Source organism: Oryzias latipes, chromosome 8 (genome assembly GCF_053564925.1).
Source record: "Oryzias latipes strain Hd-rR chromosome 8, Olatipes_Hd-rR_3.1".
Lineage (NCBI taxonomy): Eukaryota > Metazoa > Chordata > Actinopteri > Beloniformes > Adrianichthyidae > Oryzias > Oryzias latipes.
This window is the reverse complement of record NC_136244.1, coordinates 12,052,380-12,077,860: the sequence shown is the minus strand read 5'-3', so window position 1 is coordinate 12,077,860 and position 25,481 is coordinate 12,052,380. Positions and strand designations below refer to the sequence as shown.

Below are 25,481 nucleotides of genomic sequence, written 5' to 3'. Positions count from 1 at the left end.
TTTGCATAAAAAGATAGCAATTCAAAGTATTATTCAAAATTTTGCTCTTCTTCATACTACAATAAGGATTAAAAAAGCACCCTGCACGAGAATGCATGATTGTATTCTTCCTTCACATTCATTTGAAATATGTAAATAACAAATATAAATGCAACTCTATTGTTTTGATTTGAAGGTAGTAGTATTTTTAAGACCAACAACTTCTTCACCTAATTAGAAAACAAACAAAAAAGAAAGTTTCCCTCTTGTTCTTTTATTGAAACCTTTCCTACATTGATTGTTTCTGAGCTACATGGCTCTGTTTGTCTGTAAACTCTACCTCTGTTAATTGCACGTTATTATAAAGAAATAACAAAAAACTGGTATTGCTGTTATTAATAAAAAAAGCAAAAGAATTACTTTCCTAATAATTGTGGGTGTAAAAAAAGTGAAAATCAAAGATATAATCAATCTGTAAAGCTAAACTACAAATACAGTTATGTATATTTAAAAATAGCTGAATTTTAGTGGGGTGGGGGATATACTGGGGAGTTTTTAACCTCTTATTTATGATCGTTTTCCATACTTTTAGCTAACGTTTGTTCCGAGGAAAAAAACAGCCTAACACTGATTACTGTTCATTGTATTATAACAAACATACATGAGTGTCAAACCAAGCAGAAGTTCTGTAAAAGTCTTTTATTCAACATTTTGCTTCCAAGGCTTAGAGGAAGGAGATAAGAGCTGCATTCCTGCATTCACTACTCAACAATGTCCATCCCAGGGCAAGAAAAATGTATAATAATAATAATAATAATAAAAAAAATGTTGGCCTTCCACATTGTATTTTGGTTTCCAAAACAAGCCCACTAAGAGGATATCCATTGAGATCATTCTACTGTTTATCAATTGGTTTTCCAAAAAATAAAAACAGAAGTCAGCCCTTTCATATTTTCTTTCAAAGTCATCAGGGTACATTTGGTAGTAGAGGGTTTAAGTCTTGTGTCCTCGTTTTTTGTGCCTTAACCACAAAACCTTCATTGAAACTTTTGATGAAAACTGTGAACTAAAAATGCAGAGAAAGTGGGAAGAATCTGAACTCCCTGAAATCCAAATCCTTTTGGTTCTTGTTGAGGATTTAAAAAAAAAAAGGGGGGGGGGGCAGAGGTTGCTTTAGTCCAGAGTAGAGATTCGATTTGCATTCTGGGTTAGATTGGCCAATGGGTCAAACGTTCTTGCTGACAGCGGGCTGATAAATCAAAAGTTCTTTACAATAATGGGTGGAGAAAAAAAAAAAGCAAGTGGATCATCATAGAAAAGACTAAGATTTCTTAGAGTCCTGTGTGTTGCGCTTTTTAAGATCACTCAGGTCCACTGGTGTAAATGCTGCAAAACCAAACAGAAACACAAGTGTCATTTAAAAAATGTCCTAAATCAACATAAAGATCTCTTGGCTTAATGTCTCTGTAACTTACAATGTAGATTAGGGTTAGGGTTCTTCTCCACATACTCCTGCGGCCCGCGGTCGTTACGCTCACTGTTTTGCGTTGATCGGATGTCTCTGAGCACACACTGCCAGGCTGAGAAGGAATAAAGGTGAGAAGGACGGCAAGTGGTTGAGGTGCTGTTCACCAACAGTTAAAAGGTCAAATCCCACCATAGATGTTTCATTCAATGGATGTCAGATGTATTTTAGTAACAATTCAGTCCTGTGGGTAGTAGATGGGAACAAATTCTAAAGCTGTTTATTAACTCCATAACACACACCTATTTAAGTTACATTCAAGAATATTTTATGGAGTATTGGGTGACAAAATATTCACACTACTGTGTGAGCAGCCTTTAGTTTCATACTGTGACAAATACATCGATCTAAAATCCACTATTTAAAGCAATAAAAAGGGCTAATACAGAGGAATGCATGCTTCATGCAGCAAAATGTTTAGATAAAGTACCACACAGCGAAGTTGCAATATTTTTCACACATGATAACCAAAGTTTATCCTAAACCAGTAACTGTTTTAGAGTGAATCCAGACTTTATTTTTTACAAAAATTACTTTTGTGGCAGAAGAGAATTCCCACAGAAGAAATATTCATACAGCAAAACATTAGTAAAAAAAAGTAAATCCAATTTGATTAATTTTAGAACAAATATCCAAGAATAGAAATTCCAATATTTCAAAGAAATACTTTCTTCAGGATTTTGTTAATTTGTTGAAAGGAAAATAGTTAAAATGATATCAATTTTTAGAGTTCATCATCACATTTTTACTCATTATAAAACCCCCCAATATTATATTTTTTTCACCTTAAATAGTTTCAGGGAACATTTGGAGCCAGACCCAAATCCTAAGCAATACTTTAAATGTTGACAGTTTTAAAGAGGTCACTGTTCTAGAAGTATATCAGGGCTAGAATAGGATAACTCGTAGGATAACTTGGATCAACTTGACTGCTAATAAACACGTTTGGAAAAACAAGGAGAAAATCATGTGAACATTGAGCACTACCGCCAACTAGTATACTTACTATCATGTATAAAGCGCACATTTTCCTCATGTGCTGGAGTAAAAAGCTCCCCGGTATTAGTAGGGGATCGGGGGCTTGAAGTTCTCTTGTAGCTATTCACCATCCTGGGAGCTGATGAGCTTAAAAATCATAAAATAAAATAAAAAGGCAGCATAAATGATTTGATTGAAGAGTTAGCATTGGTGATTTAGGTGTACACACAATTTTCTTGCTCATAAATAAGTAAAATGCATGCTTTGTTGAAACATAATAAGGGTTAAAAGTGCACCAGTGGTGGCTGAAAAGGCCTTGTCTACATTCAGACCTGGTCATTCTGTTTGCAGTCTGTACTCGCTCCTCGCTCCTCTGTGGTGAGTGGATGAAGGATCCAAAGATTAGGAAGTTCTCAGCTAAACCATAACAATAGATGAGGATAACATGTTATTATGTCTCCGATTTAGGAAGTAATGTAAACAATAAACAGACATTTAGAACAAGATCTTAACTCTAATATAAACTGTATAAAGCTGTTGAGCTGCTGGTAGACTGACAGTTCTTTTCTTTGCCAGCCTCTCCCGTAAATATTTACACTGAATTTGAATGGCTGATTTAGCTACCTACAGATAAAAGAACCCATAACAAAGTACGTATATACATGCTGTAGGAGGTCAACGCTTTGGGTTTAGGCACTGGAAGGTTAAGTTTCAAACAGCTTTGGCCATTAATTGACTTTGGCCACACAGGAGGCTTTTGTTTACGTTTTTGATAGTAGCTTCATCAGTGATGCTACTACTAGCAGGAGGTTGTAGAGTCAAATCTTTGTTTTAAAACACTGTCCCACACAAGCTCCACATTTACAACTATTTTTGACTTTTTCATACATTCCTCACAGCATTTCGAGACTAACGAATCACAAACAAATCCATTTCAGAAATCTTGATGTAGCCTGTTCGGTTAGCTAGCTAGCGATTTGCATTGTGTTGCAGTTGCGTTAGCTTAAAAGAGCTAATATTTAATTAAAATTATCGGTACGAGTTAATAATAAAAAGTCATCTAGTAAAATAATTTTCTAAAAATTCTGTAGTGAATGATATTGATTTTTTGGACAAACCTTGGCAGAATTATTCCCTTCAATTTCTTATTTCAGAGTGTACGCCGTTATTTCTAGCTAAAACGTTGCCAATGCCAACCAATCATTTCCGGTGTGAAAAGTCACGGAAGAAGAATGGCTTCTCAGACTACAATTACAACAATAAAAGAAATAATAATAATAATAATAATATAATAGATAAACGTTTTAACAACACTTAAAAAAATTAAAGACAAAGTTTTACCAGATTAAGGTAGCATTGCTTCATTTTATTTTATTTTATTTTATTTTATTTTATTTTATTTTATTTTATTTTATTTTATTTTATTTTATTTTATTTTATTTTATTTTATTTTATTTTATACTTGACGTAACCGGAGTTACAAAATATATGAAATTAAAAAATAGCATAATTATATTGATAGTCCTTATTAATTGTTGGAAGCTTTGTTGTTTTTCTGACATTCATTTGTGCTTTCTGAGTTGGGTAGTCATTTTTCCAGTAACTCCAACACTGCATGAATTTCAACATTTCTCTAAATTTGCACTTTTCTCTGACGGACATCAACCCATCTGTGCAATTAGCACTAAAATGAAAACAAAAGCCACAAATGTTTCCAGATTCCATATTATTTCTTTTTGTAACCCTTGTGCTATCCTATGACCCCACCCTTACATTGACATGGTATCCCGACTATGACAAAGGTGGATAAAGGTGGAAAGATTTCAAGTAATCCGTGGACACCAGGGAAGATCACAAATCATTGAAGAAAAAAGGTTCAGCGCACTGTCTAGTGGGTCTAGATGACCCAACTCCCAATGTTAAAGTACATAGGATAGCACAAGGGTTAATAAGGTGGATTACCAAAACACCCACCTGACCCAGCCCTCATGTCTAATTTTAGAATCCTCTTGGGCCTACAAGTCAAAACGTTTGCCCACCCCTGGCTTATGGGTATCTTACATGTAGTATAAAACTTAATAAATACAATTAAGGTTAAGAAGTTCTGTTTGGAAGAATTTCTACTACAATTTTTAAACGCTCAGATTCCAATTTGGTTTAGAAATGAAAACTCAAAATGAACAAACTCTGGTACTTCTCAATACTGAAAAAATATTGAAGAAGCTAATTTCAAAGAAACATTTTCCTGCTTAAAAGTCCTAATCTCAACAATAAAACTTGTAAAACTATGTTTTGATTTAATGGTAGAAAAGTTACATGCACAAAGAAAAGCATCTTCGTTTATTTATAAAAGCAACTTTATTCATGAAAATCTACAAAACTGCACAAGCATTGATAAGACTTTGATTTTTACACATTTGTACACTTATTACAGCAAACAACATATTACATAAGCAAAACAGCTGCAGAGGCAGAGATGCCCAAACTAAATAAACTTGCTTTTGTTTAGTTTAGATGTCAATAATGTATATTTTTATCTTTCCAACGGATCTGTAAGAGTCTCCTTCTGCCCAGCAGCAAGGATGCAAACAACTGTATAAAACACAATTCAGAATGTATTCATAGTTTGGAAGCAAACATTTTACAGAGTGCAACCGGCTACATGAACAGTCACTGCTTAACACAAAAACAACGGATGGAATTCCTTCACCGATACGCTTATAAAAAAATATCAGAATTGTCCCGAAGATGAAAATTTAAATGAAAACGTGAATGCACATAATAAAATAAGTAAATAAAAATTAATAATTTGATAAAAATTGGCTTTAAATCTGTTTCCTCAAAAGGTTTCTTACAAAAGAAATAGGATCACTTTTGAAAGATATTAACAAAAATTGTGTCCCAACATCAGTCAAGTTATCAAACAAGATATCAGTCTGATTGGTTTGGCTTATTCCGTCTCCTTAAAGCAGCACCTTCTGTGTCCAATAGGTTGGGGGGGTTGCCTTTGCATTTGTTTGATGGTCGATCACACACAGCCAGTCTCAAATAGTTTGGCCAAGTCTTTGCAGTCAGGATCAATGAGGTCTGCAGGCTTCTCTCCACTCTCATTCTCAGCTTCTGTGCTTGCTCCCATTGCCAGGAGATACCTGAGAAGACAGTAAAACCTTTCTTAAAAGAAATTCATTATATAACAGCTCTGTTGTTGAATAGATTCTGTGATTGTAAAGACATACTAGTTAATGCTTCTGCATGGTTTGTATCACAATGCTTTGATCATTCTAGTGAATGCTTTTGTTTTAAGATTAATATTAAGATTTTTGCAGGTAGCTTTACCTGAATCATGCCGATCAACTATTTTTCATTCAGAGAGTTAATGCTTACTTGGCAATCTCAGGGTAGCCGTCACTGCAGGCCATGTGTAGTGGTGTCCACCCGTCCTCATCCCTTTGATGGACGTCAGCACCGTATTTCACCAGCAGCTTCACCACCTCCAGGTTACCTGTCAGCACAGCCTCGTGCAACGCCGCCATACCTGTGCACACATCATCAAATTTTTGCTTTTTTTCAAAATTGCCTCAAAAGCTAATGGTGTTTAACACTTGCAATTAATACCGAGTTGGATTAGAATTTGACAACTGCAGAGACTTTGCTCACCCGAATGAAAAAGTGTGTCCACACGCACTTTCCTCGCTCTCATGAAGCGCCCAATTTGCTCCAAATCTCCTCTTCTAACAATATCCTGGAAGATGATGTCATTGGGGAAGTGCACAGTCCTCTTGGCGGGTACCACGGGTATGACAGGTGCAGGGGGCTCCTGAGGCTGTTTGCGTTGAGTTGAAGTGCAACGCAAAGCTTTGCTGTATGCAGGGCTGTACGTGGATGCAGCTTTGTAGGAGGGTGTGTATTGGGATGGGGTGGGATACGAAGCGCCGTACTGTGTCGGGGTGTGCTTTGACACTGCAGCATACGTAGATGTGTATGCCGTTGGGGTGTAGTGCGAAGAGCTGTAATAAGATGGTGTGTGGTACGTCGGTGTGTACTGGGAGCTCCGCGTGTATGTCGTCAATGGTACGTGGTAGTTGTACTTCATCCTTGCAGGGATTGCTGCTTTGTCCCCTCCTTTTCTCTGAAATCAGGAGGACTAAAAGAAAGAAATCCAAATGAGCAGAACAATCCAATGAAGAGCGGTATCCTTTGTCCTTTTTGTCTTCAGTTGACTTTATCCTTTGAGGTTCCTGCTGAAGCAGCTCCTTTTCTTCACTTCAATAACTCCTCCTTCTTAACCCACAGCTTTGTCTTGATCATTTCTTCTTCCAGTATAAGTAGTTTGCCAATCAGTCGTTGCACAGATCTGGAGTCTGATGGGGGCAAAACTGACAGCACGTCTATATACCCTCTGAGGCGCTATTTTGAGGATGAACATCCAGTGACTTCAGCTTTCAAACGAGTGACCCTCATCCAGCTCCACCCACTAATGTAGCCACATGTCCACTGACATTGCAGACGCCCCCTAGTCCAGATCATAAAAAATGTTGACAGAACCTATGTTCCTCCTGAAGCTAACCACAAACGTAAACACCTAAACAACTGTGGTGGGAGTTGAACACTACAGTTCATAAACCTGTTTTCCTACTCTTTATTTCTATGAAACGATACACCGTGTATGTTTGTGTCACTTTTCCGAAAATACATGTATTATTCTGAGCAAGTAACCTGAAGCAAACAACAACAGCGCATGATCGTTTGACACGTTTATGATTTGTCTCCTTAAAACACATCGTATTTGATATTTAAGATAAGATTTTCATTTTACACTACCGTTGGTGTTTTTGTTTTTGTCAGTTTATTTTCTTAGACTTTACAGCAATAAAAGTACACATAACCTTTTATTTCAGATCTCTGAAAGAAGTCATGGAGCTTTCATGAAAAAAGTGCTGAATGAGAGCGCAGCACGCCATGGAATTAGGGACTGGTAGTTTGATAGCTAAGACAAAAACACAAAGTTTGAACATAACGTGTTAAAAACATGATACATGTAGCCTATTTGACTTTGTACAGCAGAGGTGCTGCACGTTCGAATGATGTTATAACTGTGTTGGTTGCACCAACTGTTCCCAGAAACACCCATGACAAGCAGTTCTAACTTGCAAAATATATGTTTCAAATAGTTTTAGATGATGCCGAAGTAGCAGATGCAGCAGCAAGGCTGCCATCCTGTGATTCCCCCCCCCAAAAGAAAAGAAAAAGAAAACACATTCCTTAAGAAGTTTATTCTGATCTCCATAGTTCTCTTTGCTGTTGTTTGCAATATTCATCGCTTTAGGAACATCTGCTCTTCTTACTTGCATCTAGTCCACGTCAACATTTGTGTTGGCACTCACGGGCAGTTTTTGTACAACTCAAACTGCAAAAAAGTGCAACAACCACATTTCTCACTCAAAGAAATTGTAACAAAAATAAACAGCTATGCCTATCATTAAGAGTACCGGTAATTAACAAATTACTCTTGCTGTGTTGGAAATTTGAGACAATGTTTCTTCGCTATATATTGCAGTTCACCATGCAGTTTCCCTGTTTCGCAGATTTATGAAGTGCAATTTTGGATGCCTTTTTTTGTGTTTTCTGTGTTCTGGTTGTCTGTTTACCTCGTCAATCAATCTCATCCATGTCACAAAATGAGTTCAGCTTGATACATTTACTGTATTTTCTGCACAATAATGCACATTTAAAAACCTTGATAAAATAAATGACAGTGTGCCTTACAATCCATTGCACTATATTAATTCTGGTTGTGCTTACTGATGTCGAAGCAATTTTGAGAGGTCCACAGGGCTCTGTCAATATGTCAGTCTGTTTTATAACCAACTGCAAACAAAGTTGGGTGTTATTGTAAATATGCTAACATGGCTAAAATGTACGTGTTACGTAAACGAGCTAGAAAATTACAGGTATTGTGGATATGTGGCTAACCTGAACTGTGTCACAACAAAGATTACAATTATTTTAAACGCAGTTAATAAAGTCTGACTGAGGTACGGACTTATCTCTCACTATATTGTCTCTGCATGTGCACCTTAAAGTTCAGTGTGCCTTATCTATAAAATTAGTTTCGTTGATAGTGCCCCTTACAATCTAGTGCACCCTAAAGTGTGGAAAATATGGTTCACAAATCTTGATCGCCGGCAGATCTATGTTTTCATTCTATAATAATGAAACTACTTTTCTGCAAAGATTTGAACTTTGAGAGTTTGAACAAGAGAGAAAAGTGTATAAATGTGTAGTCAAGAATTTTACAGCCCTAAAATATCTATAATTTTACATTGCGGATTTCATCTATCTCAGGTTATTTGTGGGACATGTACCCCACAAAAAAACAAAAACAAGGAATCACTTAACTTAGGAACACAAACAGTTGTGGCTTCTCAGGGATTCCCATGAGGAGTTTTGGCAGTACTTGTCCCAGTTTTTCTCGTGGTAGTGGTGACCTCACCAGATGAAACAGACACTTGTTAACACATATGTTCCCTACATGCCTATGTGTGGAGGTGCCACATTATAGCTTCAGGCTATACATAGTGTCAGTCCACTCAGTCCCTATGGACTTATCCTACAGAAATTTTACAAATTACCAGTTGGTCATGGATCTTCATGGTAATATAGATAATTGATTAATATTGTGGTATTAGTGGTTTAACCTCTTTAAAAGGTCATCCGCTTTTTTACTGATCTGTCTTAGTTATTGAATTATAAGGGAATTACATCTAGCTGCTTTTTTGTGATTAAACAGTGTCACCCCACCCTCTACTTATTTTAACTCACTTATCTTTGCAGTCTAGTTTAATAAGTTATTTCAGATAATAGCACAGAGTCATATGTGAACACTTTGTGAATCTACTCAGGTTATAATTACACCAGAGCGTTCTGGCTAAAGGCCTTCATCTAGGTTTCGAATGAGGAGGGCAAAACAACCACCAATCAAACACGGCCCCGTACATACCAGCGAGACGACATCAGGTGATAGATCAGTTTCACGCCGTCCTTATTTAAAGTGTTGTTTGTTGTGTGCTTTATGGTGCCTCTTAGAAAGGCCACACTCCAAAATGTGCTAGCCTAATAATAAATCTACTGGATGCATGCATGCACGCTGGAGGTCTGACCCCGTCACACTTATGGCTTCTGTGGGATTGTCAGTGAAGGGGATATTGCACCAGCAAAGCCATGGCAGAAAAGGCAAAAATCAGATTGAGTGGGACTCTTAAAAACTAATTTAGAGATGCGTTTTCTGTGGAATGTTGCACATTTGGACTGGTAGTCTGACAAACAGTTTAAAAAGGTCAGTGTGATACAATCAAATGTGTGAGAGATTCTGCTTGAACTATTATGAGCTTCAGGTATTGTTTTGGATATGAAGAAATTCAAAGGTCGTGCATGCTGTTTAAAATTTGTTCAACAGAGCATATTTCTGTAAAGCTACACTCCTTTATTTTTCTTTAATCCTAAGCAACCGCGCTGTCTGGATTCCTGAGTGACAGCCTGAACACTGCTGTAATTCCCAAGATTCAACTCACAAACACACCTGGATCGCTGAAAGTTAAGAGCTGTGGGGATTAGTCTGCATTCGGATCTTGACACGCCTGGTGGGAGACACTCGCGCAGCCTGGAGGGTCTGGTTACAGCACGAGCCTGGGCCACAAAAGCAGGTCTGGAATCTAAATCAGGAGGCAGTAATCCTTTGCCATTGAGTGAAACGGAGGGACACTGGGATGCATGCTGTTGCAGGCAGTTGCATCTTGGGAAATTCAAAGCAAGAAGCCTTCACTTTAATCCTGGACAGGCTATTAGTTTTTGATTTAGATAAAATCAAAATTCTACATCTGAGTTGAAAGAAATAAAACATGGATTCTGTGAAATTGTCAGTAAGTCTATTTCTCCTAAAACTTTGTTTGATTACCTTGTTTGATGTTGTGTTTGTGCCCCCATCAAAAATGTTTTTTTTTTGTTTTTTTTGTGAAACACTTTGACAAAATAAATAATTAAATAAAACAGGTACAGAAATAATTGCCATTCTGATTATTTCTTTAGACTTGGTTTTCACTTCACAGAACTTCTCATGGTTTTAGTTTTGCGATTAACTAAAACATGTTTTAAAAATTGAAATGACATTGAAAAACAAAACTAAGACTATTTTTCAGAGGAATTTATTATGCTGCAAGTTGAAAAGGAATTTAATTGGAAAAATACATTTGGTAAAACTAAGTAAGTTCAAATGGTTCATTAGAGGTGTTTTCCAGAGTCAGTAGCACACACGGTTTAAGACAGCGGATGGTGAATTGAGCCATTTGCTCTTGAAAATGAGCCCAACTGTCATCTGGTTCAGCACACATGCTGTGACCTTCATGGTTCCCATTCCTGTGGCCTCTTAAGTTCCTGAGGCCCTCCAGTCATGAACTTTTGGTTTCCATAGGAATTGATCAATATTTGTTGCATTAGCACATCTTTGATTTTCATTACTTGCCATAGCTTATATAACACTTGTATTAAAATACTCCTGATTTATCATCTCTATAGTAGTTGTGTTTTTAAACCTGACATCCGTATTCATAAAAGTATACTATTGAATGAAAAAAGTAAATACTACATGGACTTTGAACTACTTATGCATATTTTTCCAATGATTGTTGAAGTAATTACAGACAAATCCTACTACAATTAAAAAAATGCAAAGCACGTGACCAAGAACATGGAAATACTAGAATATTTTAGGTATTGTGGGTCAGTGTTAGACTCACAGAAATGTGAGAAGTTTCTAAAAAGTTGTGTAACGAGTGTCATGTCCAATTATTTAAATAGATTCCCTTGAGAGTTGGCCAAATTAGTGTCTTGAAATGTGACAATAACCCATTTAATTAAAGATAAATAAAAATTGATGTTTGAAAAAGCTGGACCACATATTTATAATAATCACTCAGACACATTAAATCTAAATACATTTATATCTTGAGCACGTATGATATGATTCAGCTTGGCCTGGCATTTATTCAAAATGCTATTTTGTTAACAGAAGCAGCTTTTATAAATGTGTTTTGTCTCTGTTTACTCAAACTAATTGATTTGCCTCGTTCAATTTTTATGTTTACTGTTTTTCATGTTTAAAAGTTAATGAATGATATCAATAGAGAAGTGACGATTCATGGAGTGGAATAATGTCTGCCTCCTCGGGGTGTAAATCTGTCTTTTGTTCCTACAGAAAAATAGCAACTTTCCATCCTGTGGGTGAAGTATTTAATCTCAACCGACTGTGCATATCTGCACATAAACACTTTGCATTCTTGTATTTTCCAGTGACCCCTGTCACCCAAAATTAAAAGGTTTCCAGTACAGCTGTGAATAAACTGTCCCATGTGAGAGTTCAGGCTCTTGAGGCACAAAGCTGCAGCTGTCCAGCACAAAGCGAGAGCAATAGATGCGAGTGGGCACTGAGGGAGGATAGGATTACTTTAGCTCAAGCCCACTTTCGCAGAAAAGAGGTTGTATGTTCAAAGGTGTGCATAGATATGTTTTAATCCTTGTGCTTTCTTATGGGGTCCAGATGACCCCACCCTTACATTGACGTAGTTAACAAAGGTGGATAAAGGTGAAGAGGATTTCGTGTTATCCATGGACACCTGTGAAGATCACAAGTCATTTAAGGAAAAAGGTTCAGCGCACCGTCTACTGGGTCTAGATGACCCCACCTCCAATGTTAAAGTGCCTTGGATGGCACAAGGGTTAATGCATGATTGCACAATGCAGGGGGGGATTACAATTTGGTACTGGCCAAAAAAAAAAAAAAAATTAGGGAAGCACATCATGTGTCCTCCTGCTCCAACCAGGTTATGATGAATTAATTTCCTGGATTCACTAAAGCTTAAACAATTAAAGATTGAGGACATCAAACAGGTGGGTTTGGTGTAACCTCTACTGCATGAATGAAGGACAATGGAGTATCACTTTCAACTGAGTAACCTGGACTGTATTTAGCCTGCAGCATTTGCTCAGCGAATAATGATAAATGAACCAAGCCAGTTTACCACATTTAGATCATGTAACAGCTTCAAAATGGACAAATGCTTCTTGACTCTGTCCTTCAAGGCTGCAAAATGTGTCAAGTTCACGTTATATAAGCATATTATGTCATACACGTCACATGGACTTCCACCCCCGGACCAAGATTCATGCATCATCTCAGGAACATAACTATTGTGAACTTATCATGAAACACACTCTTTTTTGATAACTTGTTGTCATAAAAAAATCTTTTTAAATACTTTTGAAATGAAAAAAAAAAAGTTAAGTGGTTTGGCTCTTCTGTTTGACTCGAAAAAGAATTTGTCATTAAAACTGCATAATTTTCCATGGGAGACATTTTAAATCATAGTTTCTATTATTAATGGGGTTATTCTCCCTTCACTGTATATATATAAAGAGAGAGAGAGAATTAAGCTTAAAATGTTATTTCTGAGTTTTTTTTTAACTAAAATCATTGTGAATCAGGAGTAAATGATTGGAAAAAGAGCGTATTTGTTTGGTAGAAAATACAAGCCATAAACTCCAGATTGAAGAACTTATAAATGACTAGATGCATGTTCATCTTTGTTTTCAAAAGTGTACGGGTGGATACCTCCAATATTGCTCGGAGGTATCCAGATGACTAGGTTGAGGTTGTGAGGGGCTGTAAACGAGCAGGAAGAGGTGTAAACAGGAAACTCTCAGTTATGGGTGATAGGAAGGGGGAGCGGGGTTGCTCTGTTGGTGCAGAGGAACCCTGCCCACAACTGAGAGGCAAATTTCTACTGAACTTCTGCCGCTCTGCAGAAACTATGTCGTAGAAAACAGCACAGTTTGAACATTTTTTTGGGGCTATAAAGGGCATAATCATAATTAAAAGAACACTGGGAATGATTTTAAAATTGATCAAAGGATGATTAGAATGAGACTTTAAATGTGAACAGATTGCAGATCATCGCAGCTAAAACCACCACTGCTTAAATTAAGCATTCATGTGTCAAAAATAAAATTGTCCTGAACATTCTCAAACAGAAGGAACAGATACGCTATTCTGGTTATCGAGACATAAAGAGAATCATTTATCCAGGCTAAAGCAGAGAGATCAGCCAATCATAGATGACAAATTAAAAGAGGTGGGACATACTGTGAGACAGGTGCAAACTCTTAAATCACTTAAATGTGATTTAATAGCACAGTTGTGCATGATGTAATTCCTGTCTTGATTATAGAAACAGTAATGCTGCAATAAAGTTTTAAAATCAAAAGCTCAACATTTTATTACTTCCAAGTCTGAGAAGTTAGACATTTTGGGGGGTTTTGGGTGTCAAGCAAGAGGTTGTGCACAGCAGAAATCCAGGAAGATCGAGTCTTGATGAGGACCTCCTCGCTTCACCTGACTTCATAAGGCCAAGTCAAAGGCAAAACATTCCCAGATTGCATTTCACAGGGGTCAATATGCTAATTATAGTACAGCAGCCAATGGCACATTGAGGAGCTGTGTTCCATTTCCAAGAGAAGCTGGGTCCAGTTTCATGGCTGAGACACAAACAAGGTGCATGTAGAGGTAAAATAAGACCCACCAGACAGGTATTCACTCTCCGGTTGCCACTTGTGACCCATGTCAGGGCCTGTCTTCTTTTTTGCCACCCTTGAAGGGTCTTTGTCATATGATGGCTTCACCTGGTGGGGGGCAATGCCATGTAGAGTCCCCACGTATGCCCTCGTCATAACTGGAGGGGCAGTGGTAAATCCATCATCTCCAGCTGACACCACAAAAGGACTACCACCATTCCTTGGGCATAGTGTACAGTAACTGGAATGATCCACAGGAATGCACTGACCTGTCTCCCTAGCAGCTCCAAACACAGCCTTACTGCAAGCACTCAGGCCTGCTAAAACCAGTCCAAGCATCTCTGCTCCAATTATGCACCAATGGTGTGCTCCTCTTGATATTGGAAAGCACACATTCCTGATATTTATGTAACCCAGTATCAGTTCTGTAGCAGAGATTATGCTGTGCCCTGCTGTCAAAACCACCCCTCTGATTATATAGTGCCATTAATAAACCATGAGCCGACCGAAGCGTGGTTCTCTCCTCGGTGCAAGAGTGGGCTTTTATTTTTGCACCCTGGGGTGGAAGCCTTACCTATTCAGAGATGCATCTGTGCAGATGCCAAGGAGCATAAGTTTCATTTTGTGGAAGAGCCCTTCGGGGAGTACGGTAAAGGAATGGTGCAAACCCTAGAAGTACTTTACCACACCCTGTTGGCACAGAGGCACACAGTTTAGCGCAGCTGTCGTGGTTAGCAAGCCTCAGTGTTGATGAAAGCCTAACTAACAATATAGAATTCAAAGACAAACAATCTGCATAAATAAAGCTCTATTCATAATCAGTAAGCCAAAAAAGGAACTTAGGAACATCTTTTTGAATTCATATTGACTTTCTTTGGAAACGTCATTATCTTTAATTATATGAAATTAATTGAAAAAAATGCACAGAAATGCATAATCTGAGGTGTTTTTCTTGCTTTTACTATTTATGTATCTGTTTGCCAATAGAAATATGCCAATGATGCCAAGCTGAAGTAAAACAAAATAGAAAAATAAATTTAGTGTGTGAAGGTAGATCACTGAAACTGATTTAAAGCACAACTTCATTTTTTTTCGTAAGCCTCTTTATGAATGAGTTCCTTGGATTTGGAAGAAACAAACTCAACAGAATAACTGATTTATTTTGGAGGGATAAAATCATCAACAGGAGTCTTAATTCATATTTGAGCTTTTTTACGAACTAGTTTGACACAATAATATGCATATGTGCGTTACAAGAAAAAGACATGACAAACGGGAACAAGGATGGTCAAATCTGGGGCACGGAGACCTTAAATAAGCCTGCGTTATGTCATTTAATTAAATCTTACCTAATGGAAAATGATACTGATATTTTCTGACGAGGTGCCTACAGCACCAGATCATCTCACATTAGAGGAGATCACAGCCAGACAGCAGCAAGTTTCCAATAGAGATTCCTTAAGAACCCTCTAGTGGTTTTAAATAAAACTGCAAATTAACGATCCAGAGTAGTATCAAAAAGAAGTACTTAAAACTTTATTCTGTTCAAGTCTGTGTCAGAACACTTCGTCTGTTAAACAATTAACATATACAAAGTATTTATAAAGCTATAGTTACTCACGTTATGAACAGATGCAGGACTATTCTGAGCATGTGCCTATCACAAAATATTTCTGTTGCTGTAAATCAAACAATTGAAAGTTATTTTTAAAAGTACACATCTTTTTAAATAGGGAGACTTGAATCTATAAACGAATAGTGACGACAATAACAATAAAAAAACTTGACATTCTTTTGCAAAACTTAATATTTTTAGTCTTAGTTACAAATGCACACTTTTTGCACATGTCAAACTGTATTGCATAGGTGAATATATTGGAACAATGTCAAAAAATATTTTGTTTTGCAACAAAAATTGTTAGCATTCCTTTCACTTCTGTCTTGGGAGCATAATAATCAAATAAACATTTTTACAAATTCCTTTTATTTTGAAACAACACTAGTAAAAAGACAGAGTTGGTTTTCCAAAAAAAAAGGTATGAAAAAATAACCACACATATGCACTTGGATAATTTTTAGCACAAATGAGATAATTACTTCATAGACATTATAAATAACCATATTCCTGTTTGCAGCTCAACACTCTGGTGCTGCATCACATTTTCCTTCTTCCTGCTCAGCCGTGGCATCGCTAACACAGGTGTTGACATCTGTTTTCTCGTCAGCGTTTGTACTTGGGTCCCCATGGTTACAGTTATCACTGCTGGGATCGTTGTCGTGGTTCAGCTGTGCATATTCCAGTGACACCTGAGAAAAAAACAGGCTCTTGTAAAGCTAACACTTGTTGCGGCTAATACTATGATCCTACAAATCTTATGCTAGCATCAAACACCACAAATCAGAAGACAGCATCCCAATTTTTCAAACTGTGTTGTTATGGTAGATGTCAGCATGTCTGAGTAAAGACATTTCAGACGAACAAGCATTGTTGGGTGTCGTTTTTCCGCACTGTAGGGCGCATCTGATTAAAAGATGTGCAGTCACTAAACGGTCTATTTCCAAACTTATGACATGTATGAGGCGCACAAACTATAAGGCGCATTAGGTGAAATAAAAGAGTCAGAGATAAGTCAGTACGTCAAAGTTTTTTAAATGCATTCATATAATTCTAACTCTTGTTTGTGAGACACTACACATTAGTGTTGGTAGCGTATTTGCAATACCTGTAAATCTACGTTCACACTGCTCACTTTCAATGAAAGGATGTAAAGTTCATGAGAGGTCTATTTCCAAACATATGTCATATAAACTCTAATTCACACGTCGCTAAACAAGATTCTACAACTGTTTCAAGCTCTACAAAATCTGCGACCATTGAATGTGTGTTGCAAGTAAAACCAGGTTGACATTAACCTATCAGAGACTTGGATTTGGTTGGCGTTTTATGGATGACGCCTCCTTTTATTCACTGAAGTGCCAATGAAAAATTGATCATGGAGGTGCTTTAGCGTGTTCTTGAACGTGCATCACATGCCCTACGTGAACCTAGTATAAATCCCAACCTTGTTTGAAAAAAAAAACCAGAGTAATATCACTAAAACAAACCTTTCTGTGACTACGTTAACTCCCAACCCAAAGTAAAACTTAAATAAAACGTCAGAAACCGCTACAGGTTAGCCGTGTTAGTGTTTTTACAATAACTCCCAACCTTGTTTGCAACTCTTAGAAAATGGACACTTTGACAGAGCACAGTGTAAATCTCGAAATCGCTTCAATATTTTAAGTGTGCCTTATAGTTCGGAAAATACAAAAGAAAAAGTCCCAGCATGCACAGAGTATGAATAATGCTACAATACTTACACCATCGTTTATGTCTGGGACACCTGCAAAAACAAAAGTACACAGCTAGCTCAGGAAACAAGGAGTTTAGGGAATAAAGGATGGCTTGTGCGTCTAAGAGCTCCAACAAACTGTTTACCCTCCGAAGGAAACGGGAGCCAAATATGACGCACACGTTCTCACTTATGTGTAAGGGCCGATACCAAAAGTTTTAAAATGCACAAAAGGCAGGTCAATGGGTGGCATTGCAGTCAGCCGAGCCTGTGACTAAACAATAGACAGCAGTTCTCCCTGGAGTGTCAAACAATCAAACAGTTGCTGGCTGAGTTGGACCGGATGGAAAGGCCGTTTGTTAGAACAGGAAGTTCTCTTTGACGAAAGCAGGAAGTGGACACCTGGAGACTGGACCTTCTGTTATAATGAGACATTCTTTGTCTAACAATGAAGATGTTTACAGTCTGAGCTGCTGCCCTTTGCTACCTTCTTTTTTTCTATTTTAAAGCCAGACCTGGTTTTATTTTACTGCACAACTTACAGAAATGTTCAGAGATCTGGATGTTAGACATACCTTGCTGGGAGTTTCGTACTTCGCTGTACACAGTGTCTGTGCCCTGTTTCACAGGAGCTAACATGGAAAAAATATTTCATAATTTTAAAGCTGCTATACTTAGGTCAAACAATTGAATTATGAAGAAAAAGTTCACCTCTGCTGGGATCTGCATCTTTGGTCTGCACCTCAGTGTACTGAGGTTCAGGATTTTCCTGTGTGACTGTACTGACATGATCATCAGACTCTGGAGCACAGGTAAAACCAGAAACACCATGTTACATTTTATCTTTACAGCATTTTTAGTTTTTACAACACGATGAATGTTTTAGTTAAAGACTCAAAAATCATCAGCTAACAGCTTTCCTTTTAGCTTACTTTTAATAAGAAAAGGAAGGGGGGGGGATACCCACCAGATCCTGACATGTGTTCACTCCAAATGCTTTTACCCATCATACCTGGGGTGACTGCACAGACATGACAAAATCAGAAACAGAGCATCAGGTCATAACAGATTTCTTTTTGTTTCATTTTGAGGAGCAGATTTACCATTGGCAGCCTCGTTGACTTCTGCTAAGGTGAGGCTCAGCCGCTCTACCTTGGTGCTGGCAGATTTCCTGAGATTAAACACAATCAATAATAAAATTGTCGCTAACTTAAAATGCTTTACCTTTAAAATTTAGAAGTTTAAGGAGAATTTTGGAATTCTTACTTACACAGACAGCCTGCCTGTACTTCTTCTCCTACATTGAATCAGTCGTACTTTAAAGGATATAACAAGGACCAAGGGCAGTATGATCAAGATACAGAAGAGTGCTATGAGACCTTTCTTCCAGCCAGCCATTTTCACTGCAAAACACATTTGATTTAGACAAATTGACTTGCGGAAAAATGCTTCCAAGGTCAAAAGATGCAGAGATGCTAGCCAAGAGGTCTAGAGACAAAAGAGGTTTGTAGATGCAGTGAATGAAGATATGAAGGTTGTTGGTGTTAGAGGAAAGGATGCAGAAGACAGAGTTAGATGGAGGAAGCTGATTCGCTGTGGCGACCCCTGAAGTGAAAAAAAACGAAAGGAGACGAAGATGAAAACAGACCTCCAATCATTACGATGTTGCTCTTTTTGTTGTCTTTGGCTGGGTTGGTGCTCATGCAGTAGTATCTCCCACCGTGCTCTCCGTTGACATTGTTTATTCTGAAAGATCCTTCAGTTTTGTTGGTGGACAGGGAAGCCAGAGGACCCCCTTTCTCAGTGTGAAACCAGGTGAAGCTAATAGGAGAAGTGCCTCGCTGAACAGAGCAGTTGAGGATCACACTGTGACCCTCAGAGACTTCACTGGAGTCAACTTTCAACTCTGGATTTGACACAGGCTCTGCAGAAAAGACGCACAGTTTAGCAATTCAAAAACCAATGTGTTATTGTTCTTGCATAATTTACCTATGATGTTAGTGGACTTCAGCATTAGTTGTCCGGATCCTATCATGGGAACCTTGTTCTTATGGTTTCTTGCGTGGCAAAGGAATTTGCTCAAGTCAAGGCTCTTAAAGATGGCTGGACAGTTGAAGATGGCCATGTCTCCTGGTTTGCTCACAACCTTGCTTTCGTTCAGCTTGGCAGGGCCATACAGGGTGTATGAGATGGGTAGAGTGCCACTGTTACTCTGACAGAGCAACTGGAATGGCTTTCCTAGCAACAGCGTGCCCCCTACTATACTCAGAACAGGCTTTGAAACAGGAACTAAGTAAAAAAAATAAAATAAGAGAGTGACAGAAACATGATACTAGTGTTGGATGAGCCTAAAAGTTCTTTTGAAGAAAGAATAATTTAAAGACATCATGTTCTCAATAAAGGCTTACCTTTGGCTTTAACAACAAGTGCTTGGCTCTCCTTAATGAAACTGTTGCCCAGGGAGGACGCGTTAGCTTTACACGTGTAGTTGCCGTTCATGTTCGGGTGTGCCATGCTAATGTAGGAATTAGAAGTGATGATTTTAGTGTTATCTCTATAGAAGGAATATGTCAGGATGTTGTTGTCAATCTTCTGAGGAACATAAATGGTGACTTTGCAGGTCAGTTTGAAACGATCTCCTTCAAACAGGTCGACTGGCTCTAAAATCAGCTTTGGCTTTGAGAATAACTCTGTTGGAGGTAGAAAACAAAATGCATTGCATACGGTCATTGGTTTTTCAACAAAATGGATTAGACAAGAGTGTTTTTTTTTTTTATATCATAACGACAAAGTCTTGCCTTTGACTTTGATTGTTTTGTAGTTCTCTTTTTGGACATTTCCCCACTCTGCTTTGCAGACATACTCCCCAGAATCTCTTTCTTGAGCAGTAAACATGTGGCTGAGTGCTTTGCCTGGAACTTTCTTTAGAATTCTCTTGTCTTTCGTAAGGAAAACTTCCACATCCGGACCGTCCACCACTCTACAGATCACTTCCACCACATCCCCCTCAAAGACGGAATCAGAAGGATACACGATCACGACTGGGGTTATGTTGAGTACTGTAAGACACAATTCAGAATGCAAAGTCACACTTCATATCAAGCGGTTTAATCGTGTCGATGTTCTATCAGACAATAGGATCACCTTTGACTGTCACGTGGGTCTCGTTGCTGCTGTTGGAGCGCTTGTTTCCAGATAGCAGGCTGATCTCATAATCGCAAGACAGATAGCAGTCTCCAATGTGCCTTAGCTTTATGAGGGTTTTTGTAGAATTCCCATTGGTTTGCAGCTGCTTTATCGTCTGAGGCTCCCCGGTTCTAAATTTCAAGTAAAACCGGAATATGAAGAGTCCTTTTTCTCCTGGAGCACTGCAGCTGGCCTCAAACTCCTCATTCTCAAAGGGCTTTGAATTATTTAGAAAAAGACTCGGGGTCTGCAGGCCTGAGGACAAGGAAACACAGATGAGCGGGAGAAGCTCCAATGCTTTTTTGGAACGTAAACATAAAAAAATCAGATTATCTGGAAAAAGTAAAATATTTTGTCTGTCAATTTTAAAGTGAATTTTTAAATTGTCCAAATGAATCAAACTTGGATTGAAAATGTTGAACTTTCTTTCTTGTTAACTTGATGATAAAGGCTTCCGGGTACTGAAAAACCAAAATTCAGAATTTTCAGAAAAGAAGAGGACTTTCGATTTATGGTCCAAAGTCAACAAATTAAAGTAAATAGTGTGTTTTATTTAGAAAGGCACCTTCATGGCTCAGTTGGGTAAGTGCTGAACAGGTACATGGGAAATCAGGATTTGATTCCCAGGGGGCATGATGAGCTTCATCCAGTGTGGGTCCTTGGGCAAGACCCATCGCGCTACTGCCTAACTAGCCACAATGGAGCCTAAGTCGGGGTCCCCCTGTACCGGTCCCTGGCCCGGATGAAATACAGGGTTGTGTCAGGAAGGGCATTCGGTGTAAAAAGCTCTGCCAAACCACCTGTGCAAATCAGTGAAAGCTGATTCGCTGAGGTGACCCCTGAAGGGATATGCCAAAAGGTGAATAACGTTGTGTTTTATTAAGACATTAAGGAATCCAAGTCTGCAGGAAGACTAAAGGGGCAAATAATTCATGCTGCTTCAATGGTGGCACCACTGTTTTTTGATTGGCCAGTTAACTCATCCTAATTGATCCTGAAGAAAAAATCTATAGACTGTGGTCAGAAAAAAATTGATGAACTCCATAGCAATGTAAATAACCTGAAAGTAGCTTTTAAAGCAACATTAATGTAATCCATTTCACATGTGCAGTGCCACAAACTTTACTGATCCAGGAATTCATGCAAGAGGAGGCCCAACCCAATGTAAAGGGCACAGAGATAAAAAACAAAAAACAGCTTTTAGAAGCCTGTTGTGGCGTTCTCATTTTAAGACACCAAAAAGCTAGAAATATTTCAATCTAAAACATAAAAAATGAATTTCCCTTCACTGACCAAAACTAATTAATATTTTCATGATTTTTCATTTTTTGAAATGCACCAGTACTTGGCTTTTTCTTATTGTTAAATACACAATAAGCCGTCAAATGTAACCATTTTCAATACGCAATTCAAAAGCAAAAAAGTACCTGTGACATCCAGCCTCTCACTGAAGCTGGCTTTGCTCTTGTCCTTCACTGTAACTCGACATTCATAGCTCCCAGAGTCTGCAGCCCTGGCTGGGTTAAGCTCATACAGGACAGTACTGTTTGTGGTGTTGAAGGAGTAAATAGGAACTTCATCCTTCAAAATCTGGAATTGGTTCTCCAGGTCAGGGATGTTGCTGTGGCTCACGCTGACGTGGCAGCCAATCAGGACTGGCGTTCCGCGCTCAACTGCGTTTTTAGGCTGGATTGTGAGGCCAATGCTGTCAATGATGTATGCTGTGGTTCCAAAAGAAACAACACACATATGTTTGGAGGTTAATATCATAAAGCAGAGGAACACCCTGAGGAAGTGGCATAGTCCTGACCTAATCCTGCAAACATGCTACTACAAATAAAGATGGATCGTCTGCGATCGCTTTTGCTTTTCTTCCATAACAAGTTTAGTGCAATTTTTTGTGTTTGAAAAACAGCTGTATTAGGCTTAATTATTTATGACAAAATGAAGTGTGGCCATTCTGCAAGGCAAGCAGGAGCTAATAAAGAACGGAACTGTGTCCAACCCTCCATTTCTTTCAATTCAGGGTCAACAGTGACAAAGCAGTTCAGCAGGAAATAATCACTCTATCCACTTCCTGAAATCTGGTTTTATCTAAAGCCTCAAAAAAAGGAGAAGACCACTTAAACTCTTAAGACCCATTTGATAATCTCTTTTTATTTCTTTTTGACAGGGCCCAAGTTAAGCAGAATGAACCACTGTGGTAGTACAACTTAAAATTTGATGTCCACTCCTGGTCTTCAGAGGTGAAAACTGCTGTAAACTACGACAAGCTCCAACTTATAATTTATGATTTGACTTGTAAGATAAACCTTTTCTGATTGCAGGCTTACTTTAAATGCTGCTACCTTAGTTTAGCATTTAAATAAGCAAAAAGAGGAAGGCTCAAATACACTTTTTACCTATGTAAGTGCTGCTAAACCTGGAAAAACATGCTAGACGCGTTAGATTGAGGACTTCCTTGTACAGCTGTGACTGTTCTTTACTACCCCCCCCCCCCCCCCCCCCCCCCCCCCCCAGGGGACAGGGCAAACCCAGGGGGCAACTTTTCATTTGTCTGAATGGTTCAATCCAGTAAAAACTAAAAATAAGCAAATAGAAAACAAGCTTTTGTTAAATATTGTGACACCGAAATGATAAGTCCCACTTTTGCCTCTGTTCTAAGATGACAATAATTAGAAAGAAGCACTTATACAAAGTTAATGTTGTATATTTAGAATACTGCTCATTTCCATCCATTTCCCTAACTTGCTATAATCCCTTTCAGGATTGCAGGGTTTGCCAGAGTCTGTCCTGGCTGCTGTTTTTGGGAAAAGACGGGGTACATAATCACTCCCACACACCCACACCCTCGGGACACTTTGGTGTACGGTAACCAATTAGCCAATGAAGGGCACTCTCGGACTTTGGGAGGAAGTCGGAGTCCCCAGAGAAAACATGCAATCGGCATACAGAATGGATCCAGCGGGGATTCAGACCAGGGCCTTCTGTGAGGCGAGGGCGCTAACCACGCCACCATGCAGCCCTGCCCATTTCCTCAAAATTAAAAAATTAAAAACGGCACTATTCATTACATGAAAAAATGTTTTTTTGACTTAAAGAAGAATGAAGCGGCAAACTACTGAAGAATATTAAATACAACTGTTTACAACATTACATAAAAGAATGTACTTACAAGACTCTTCTCCTGCACTTTGCCCTGTGTTAACAAAAAGAGAAAATATTGAACAAATGAAAACATATCCATGATCCCTATGGAAGCACAGTAATGAGTCCTTACAGAAGATTAGGAGAATGCTCAGAAACTGCAAGCCTGGGGGTTTGGAGCCCATCCTGAGTCAAGGTGATTCACTGATGTTAGGAAGCTGAAGAAACAGAGGGCAAGAAGGGCAGTCAGGAAGACGGGGAAGGACCTTACTAAGGAAGAGGTGGAGAATGCAGAGGACCAACATTATTTCAGAAGAAGGGGGGAAGGGGTGGTTTCTTATCACTCTTGTACTGACTGCTTGGACCAGGAAGTGGCTTTTACTTCCTCAAGACTCATGCAAAGCCGCACAGTTTTCAATATAGAGAAAAGGTAAAAAGTGTTCAGCAGTAAAGTTGCGACTCTCTGTCCTCCAACTAACAGCATTTTTGGATAATTTTTTCCAGCGAGATTAATACAAACACTTAAAGTGAAAAAATATTTTAAATAAGGTATAAGATTGTCAGCTATGGATTATTGAGAGTCCAGTGAACCTATCTGCAGCTCTGAGAATATCATACACGAAGAGGCAAAAAATTGAAAAGTCACAATGGACTCGAAAAAAAGACATCTCAGTCCAAAGAGTTTCATATCCCTGAGCGTTTCTTAGATTCTTAAAAAGGTGAAAAAAAGAAAAAGAAAATAGTCCTTATGGTTTATTATCTTCAGGCTTTCAGTTACTTGCATTTAACCAACAGTTGTGACATAGACTTACTTTGGAAAGTTATAAAAAAAAATCAGTTATATCAATAAAACCATAAATTACAACTCTTAAATGCAGAAAAAAGATGAACAACATGAATTATCTGCATTTAAAAAAGATGAGGAAGCTAAGAAACCTCTGAATTCAGGGAATTATTGCATCAGGTTTTTTTGACCATTATCTTGTTTTCAGGCTTCTTGTTCTGCCATTCAAATACTGTATTGATCATTTCAGCAAGAATTGCAAAATAAAGTTCTAGTTTTTTGCACATGCAACCTTTAATGGAGTACGTGTCTGGGGCATCTGTAATAAAAATGTGACAGGAAACTCAGAAATATTTATAAATACAAGCTGACCAAGATCAGAAAAAAGAACATTAAACTTGCAAAAGTGTGGTGTTATTGATGTATTTTCTTTCTTCGTTAACTTGATCTACAAATAAATGCATCCACAAAAATTCTAGTGAATGTAAAATCAAACAGGACTACGTTTCTGAACTGATCGGTTAACTAAGGGAACATCCCTAAAGGGAAATATGGACCTACCTGACTAATCTCTTTAGATGTCATTTTTGCTTTTGTGGTTAATCATTTATACCATTAGCTGTTCTCTTTTGAACTGCAGCGATTCCTGCTGATGTGATGTTGTTAAATATTTTAAATGAGATCAAAACAGTGTTAGACACTGCAGCGCTTTTCAAAGCTTGTCTCTCGGCAACCTGTCAGCTTCTGTGAAAACCAGAACACTGGAATGCTGTCACACCTGAGATATGAAATTGTAAAAATCTGCAGTGATGCTGCAAACCTGTAGGTTGTATTTCACTAGTTTGACCACAAGGTGTCGCTGAACGTCAGAAAATAAGGGTAAAAACTTGCGCCATCACTGACTTCACGTGCACACTCTTCTCAGCGT

General features: G+C 38.2%; 3 protein-coding genes across 4 annotated transcripts; all 3 read right to left on the bottom strand.

Annotated features, from left to right (window-relative positions):
* Positions 1-663: 663 nt before the first annotated feature.
* Positions 664-3,726, bottom strand: mcrip1 (MAPK regulated corepressor interacting protein 1). Its single transcript, XM_004071536.5, has 5 exons — positions 3,601-3,726; positions 2,815-2,899; positions 2,511-2,629; positions 1,455-1,559; positions 664-1,365 (listed from the first exon to the last, which is right to left on the bottom strand). The coding sequence occupies exons 2-5, from the start codon at positions 2,820-2,822 to the stop codon at positions 1,301-1,303; spliced, it is 297 nt and encodes a 98-aa protein (XP_004071584.1). The 5' UTR covers positions 2,823-2,899; positions 3,601-3,726; the 3' UTR covers positions 664-1,300.
* Positions 3,727-4,821: 1,095 nt separating this feature from the next.
* ppp1r27a (protein phosphatase 1, regulatory subunit 27a) lies at positions 4,822-6,868 on the bottom strand. The gene is made up of 3 exons (XM_004071537.5): positions 6,140-6,868; positions 5,867-6,017; positions 4,822-5,631 (listed from the first exon to the last, which is right to left on the bottom strand). Exons 1-3 carry the CDS (start codon positions 6,573-6,575, stop codon positions 5,511-5,513), a joined length of 708 nt encoding a protein of 235 aa, XP_004071585.1. The 5' UTR covers positions 6,576-6,868; the 3' UTR covers positions 4,822-5,510.
* A 9,203-nt stretch (positions 6,869-16,071) lies between these two features.
* Positions 16,072-24,068, bottom strand: pecam1a (platelet and endothelial cell adhesion molecule 1a). Of its 2 annotated transcripts, XM_004071739.5 has the most exons (15): positions 23,903-24,066; positions 23,798-23,821; positions 22,050-22,343; positions 20,581-20,877; positions 20,235-20,495; positions 19,845-20,126; positions 19,426-19,725; positions 19,085-19,360; positions 18,707-18,839; positions 18,540-18,607; positions 18,404-18,457; positions 18,148-18,237; positions 18,012-18,068; positions 17,465-17,487; positions 16,072-16,411 (listed from the first exon to the last, which is right to left on the bottom strand). In XM_004071739.5, the coding sequence occupies exons 1-15, from the start codon at positions 23,952-23,954 to the stop codon at positions 16,241-16,243; spliced, it is 2,382 nt and encodes a 793-aa protein (XP_004071787.1). In that variant the 5' UTR covers positions 23,955-24,066; the 3' UTR covers positions 16,072-16,240. The 2 variants fall into 2 exon arrangements, with proteins under 2 accessions (XP_004071787.1, XP_078806960.1); XM_078950834.1 differs by lacking the exon at positions 17,465-17,487 and having other exon boundaries at positions 23,903-24,068.
* Between the last annotated feature and the right edge of the window lie 1,413 nt (positions 24,069-25,481).